General features: G+C 50.5%; 1 protein-coding gene across 1 annotated transcript in view; it reads left to right on the top strand.

Annotated features, from left to right (window-relative positions):
• RPE65 (retinal pigment epithelium-specific protein 65kDa) overlaps positions 1 to 4,467 on the top strand; it is a 6,748-nt gene that overhangs the window by 678 nt on the left and 1,603 nt on the right. Inside the window, 11 exon segments of the mRNA XM_009873091.1 lie at positions 69 to 151; positions 525 to 675; positions 1,228 to 1,335; positions 1,431 to 1,572; positions 2,203 to 2,350; positions 2,631 to 2,712; positions 2,934 to 3,066; positions 3,198 to 3,337; positions 3,948 to 4,036; positions 4,039 to 4,073; positions 4,435 to 4,466. Coding sequence (XP_009871393.1) covers positions 69 to 151; positions 525 to 675; positions 1,228 to 1,335; positions 1,431 to 1,572; positions 2,203 to 2,350; positions 2,631 to 2,712; positions 2,934 to 3,066; positions 3,198 to 3,337; positions 3,948 to 4,036; positions 4,039 to 4,073; positions 4,435 to 4,466 — 1,143 coding nt within the window.

Raw genomic sequence — 4,467 nt, 5'->3', positions numbered from 1 at the left:
TCCTGCTGATTGAGGATACCAAAGCTACCCCCAGCATGGGCTAACCTCAGCTCTGCTGGCCCTTCCAGAGTCGAGCATCCTGCTGGAGGCTACAAGAAGCTCTTTGAGACCGTGGAGGAGCTGTCCTCACCAGTGACCGCCCATGTCACAGGTTGGTGCTGGCTCCCTGATCTCCTCCTGCCCAGCTCATTCTCTGTAGCTCGTGGGCTACCAGGGCCCGGAGGCTTTGCAAGGGCAGGACCAGTGGTAAAGAAGGTAGCACAGCTGGTGTGTTTTCGGTAGAGGAGGGACAGGCTGGATGGGGGATCTTTAGGCACATCAGTATTCAATGTCGTTATCGGGTCTGTCTGTAGGCAAAGAAAGAAATGCGTCATTTGAAGAGCTCACATGCGTTTAGAAACCAAGTTTTGGTTAATGTTTTTTAAAAAATACTTTAAAGTTTTATTGTCTTTGATGTAAATAAAAAAATCACTCGGTCTGATTGGCCGTGGGCTGTGCACGTACCAACACTGCGCCTTCTGCAGGCAGGATTCCCACCTGGCTGCGAGGAAGCCTCTTGAGATGCGGTCCCGGCTTGTTCGAGGTGGGCACAGAGCCCTTCTATCACCTCTTTGACGGCCAGGCACTGCTTCACAAGTTCGACTTCAAGGAGGGGCACGTTACCTATCACCGAAGGTAGGTGGCAATTTTCCAAGCAAAAATAAAAAAATAAAAAAAAAATAACAGCATTTGCTCAACTGTAAGTACTGGGGACAGCACAAGGGAGGTGCCTGTTATTTCAGGTCCATGCAGTTGCTGGAAGAGCTCTAATGCTGAGATCACCAAAACCGACTGAAAATAACTGAAACACTCAGAACTAGCAGAAATGTGACTTTTTGCACAGATTATAGAATGTCTGGAAGGGGAGGGCTGCCCATAGCTGCAGCCAGTGACAGAATTACATTGTTTGAGAACTGGAGTGAGGTTTCAGTCAGGAGCTGCTGAGCTGTCGGCTTCCAGGTGTTTGCTGCCATGTATTAGGACAAAACACGATATTTCCCATCAGCTGCAGCTCTCAGCCCTTCCCGTGGGTGATTGCTGGACCCCACATGCTCCCAATAAAACAGGAGTCTGCGGGGACCTCTCAGAAGTCTCCTGAGACTCATCACAAGAATATTTGTGGTTTAATTGTGCAGCCTGTTGCTTTTTTACAACTACCCCTGCAATGTGCCGCCTTGCCCTCCCCAGGTTTGTCAGGACCGATGCCTACGTGAGAGCGATGACGGAGAAAAGGATCGTCATAACGGAATTTGGCACCTACGCGTACCCGGACCCGTGCAAGAACATTTTTTCCAGGTGCCTTGGGGTCACGTAGATGTTGCAGATGAAGCATCCTACGGTGCTTCCACTTCCAAGAAGCCCACGACAGCCTCTCCATTTTCTCTGCTCAGGTTTTTCTCATACTTCAAAGGTGTGGAGGTAACTGACAACGCACTCGTTAACGTTTACCCTGTCGGTGAAGATTACTATGCCTGTACTGAGACCAACTTCATAACCAGAATTAACCCAGACACATTAGAGACCATTAAGCAGGTGGGTCTTTGTTCTGAGCTTTTAAATATGCGGAGGAACAAAACTGAAATGAAAATGTTTAATGAGCACCTCTTATGGTGCAGCGAGAGTTGGCGTTTGCCAGGGAGAGGATGCAGAGAGGGTTGATAAGAGCTGGGTTGCAATGAGCTCAGAAATGAAGTCGCTGCTGCTCTGAGCAATATTGAATCGATGGGGGGGTCTCCATCCTCATGCTTGGGTTGGGGTTTGCAAGCTGGAGCCAGAATGCAGCCTGCCCAAAGGGGACCGTGACGGAGGGCTCTTGCCAGTGCTTCGCTGCTGCCTTCATTCATGTCGGAGCCATAGGTAACGCAGGACGTGCGCACTAAGGATTTTCTTTGTGGAGTTACCAAAGTCCAGCCTGTGGTGCCTTTTCCTTTGGGGCCCCAGGAGACCGAACTTCTCCCTGTAACCGTGTCAGCTCACCCGACTGCCTCGGATTGCTTGGCTTGGCCGCTCTTCTCCTTTTCACAGGATGGATGGTGATTTGGGCTTTGAGAAGAACTTCCCACGTACGGAGCGAGGACATGTTGACCTGTGACACAGCATAGAGCTGGTGACTTCCCATTTCCTGCCGAGGAAGCTCCTGACTTTCTCCGCCTTGCTCCTCAGGTGGATCTCTGTAAATATGTGTCTGTCAACGGGGCGACGGCTCATCCCCATATTGAAAACGACGGGACGGTTTACAACATCGGCAATTGCTTTGGAAAAAATTTTGCACTCGCCTATAACATCATACGGATTCCTCCGCTTCAGGCAGGTCAGTTAAGCCCAACCCCTGGGCAAACCAAGGTTCCTATAAATCAATTTCTTCTTTATCCTTCAAATGAGTTTTGTCATCAAGTTGCTTGCTTTTATCTTCGTTAGATTTTATTCACTTTTTTTAAGTAAGAGAAGCATTATCCTTCAAAACACTAACAAGTGGTTTCTAAATCATGAACTCCCTTTGCATTAACGGCAGAGGCTCGCTGGGTAAACACTATAAACACAGACTTCGGGTGGGTGAAACCCTCCGTAACCCTTTAACTCTCCCGTTCTAGACAAGGAAGACCCGATGAACAAGTCGGAGGTGGTGGTGCAGTTCCCTTGCAGCGACAGGTTTAAGCCCTCTTACGTTCACAGGTACCGTTTCACAGTGTGGGTAAGAGGGATTCGCAAGCGGACGTGCTCTGTGCACTCTGCTTGTTCTCGGCTGCTAAATTTAGGGGATGTACCAAAACCTGGGTGCTCACCTTCCTGTCACTTGAAGCAATGAGCTGTGTGCTCTGTTCGCTGCTGAAGACAAACTGGTTGTGGGGGAAGGTTGTTCCAACTTGCTGTGCTCCCCACGTGTTCCCAAACAGCTTTGGGCTGACCTCAAACTACATCGTGTTTGTCGAAACGCCAGTGAAAATCAACCTCCTCAAATTCCTCTCCTCCTGGAGCCTTTGGGGAGCCAACTACATGGATTGCTTTGAGTCCAACGAAACCATGGGGGTAAGCAGCGGGTCGTACCAAACTGGGCTGTACTGGGCAGCCAGCCCTGGGCCAGGCGGTCCACCATGTTGGTTTTGTGGTTTTGCCTTTGTTTCCCTGAGCCTAAACCGAGCTGCTGCTTGATTTTTCAGGTCTGGCTTCACGTGGCAGAGAAAAAGAAAGGCAGGCTCCTCAACATCAAATACCGCACCTCGGCCTTCAACCTTTTCCATCACATTAACACCTATGAAGATAACGGGTTTCTGATCGTTGACCTCTGCACCTGGAAGGGGTGAGTCTTGGCAGGGCCGAGCCCGAGGGTCCCCATGGCATCGCTGGAGCCATTGGGGCACCAGACACGCCAGCCCTTGCACTGGCACGTCCCTTCCCCATGGGAATCGCCCCAGGCACTCACACCGACTCCCTCCGACCCTTCTCACCATTCCTACGCGGCGACAAGTAGACAATACAGTGTGGAGGTTAGCCAGAGGTGCAGAGAGCCTGCTTGAAACTCATTTTTAGAGAAAAATAAATTATTCTTATATTTAATTTGCCTTCGTCTTTAACAAATGTTAGTGAGTTACCTGAGGGCTGATGCTAATTCAGCTCCTGGGGCTGCAATGAGCAGTACCTGGTTGAGGTTTGAATGCTGCTTTTCTTGCAAGCATAGAGCAACGTGGCACCGAAAACGGTGATGTGTGAGCCCATGTTGGCCACATAGCTGGGACACCCCACGCCGAGGCAATCCTGGCCGCTGCCATGGGGCCAACAAATGCGGTTGCTGGGTTTGCCTGGCTCCTCCTGCTAAGGAGCTGGGCGATTTCATGAAAAAAAAGCCCAACCAGCTGCATCTGATCCCCCCCCAAATTTCAAATCCCGCCTGTGCCCCTGTGTTTCTGCAGGTTCGAGTTTGTTTACAATTACCTCTACTTGGCCAACCTGCGAGCAAACTGGGATGAGGTGAAGCGGCAGGCGGAGAAAGCGCCGCAGCCTCCCGCCGCTATGTGCTGCCCCTCAACATCGACAAGGTACGGGCATTACTGCCCGTGGGGAAGCGCTCTGCCCGACCCCGTTTAATCCAGTTAAATTTTTTAAGGGGAGAGTGGGGCTTAAAACCTGGCCCTTCAGAGAAATTATTTTATTTTCTCCAGCTGATCAACATAATTCTGTTTTACTTCCCACGTGAGGGTTTGTGTGTGCAGGGAAGGCTGACGTAGGGGGCACTTTTGGAAACCGCACTTACTGCTAAGAAAACGGGAGAAGCAGTGGTCCCCGAGCGTGTTGCCCTTTTGCAGCACAGCGCTGCCCGCGCTGTTCGCCACAGATCAGCACAAACATGCTGAGGAATTAGTTTCTCTATTTCTGATGGATGTTTTTTCTTCATCTCAGGCCGATACAGGCAAGAACTTGGTCACCCTGCCC

This window comes from Apaloderma vittatum, unplaced genomic scaffold (genome assembly GCF_000703405.1).
Source record: "Apaloderma vittatum isolate BGI_N311 unplaced genomic scaffold, ASM70340v1 scaffold19647, whole genome shotgun sequence".
Taxonomy (NCBI): domain Eukaryota; kingdom Metazoa; phylum Chordata; class Aves; order Trogoniformes; family Trogonidae; genus Apaloderma; species Apaloderma vittatum.
The sequence above is the reverse complement of the archived record's forward strand: the minus strand, read 5'-3'. Positions and strand labels throughout refer to the sequence as shown.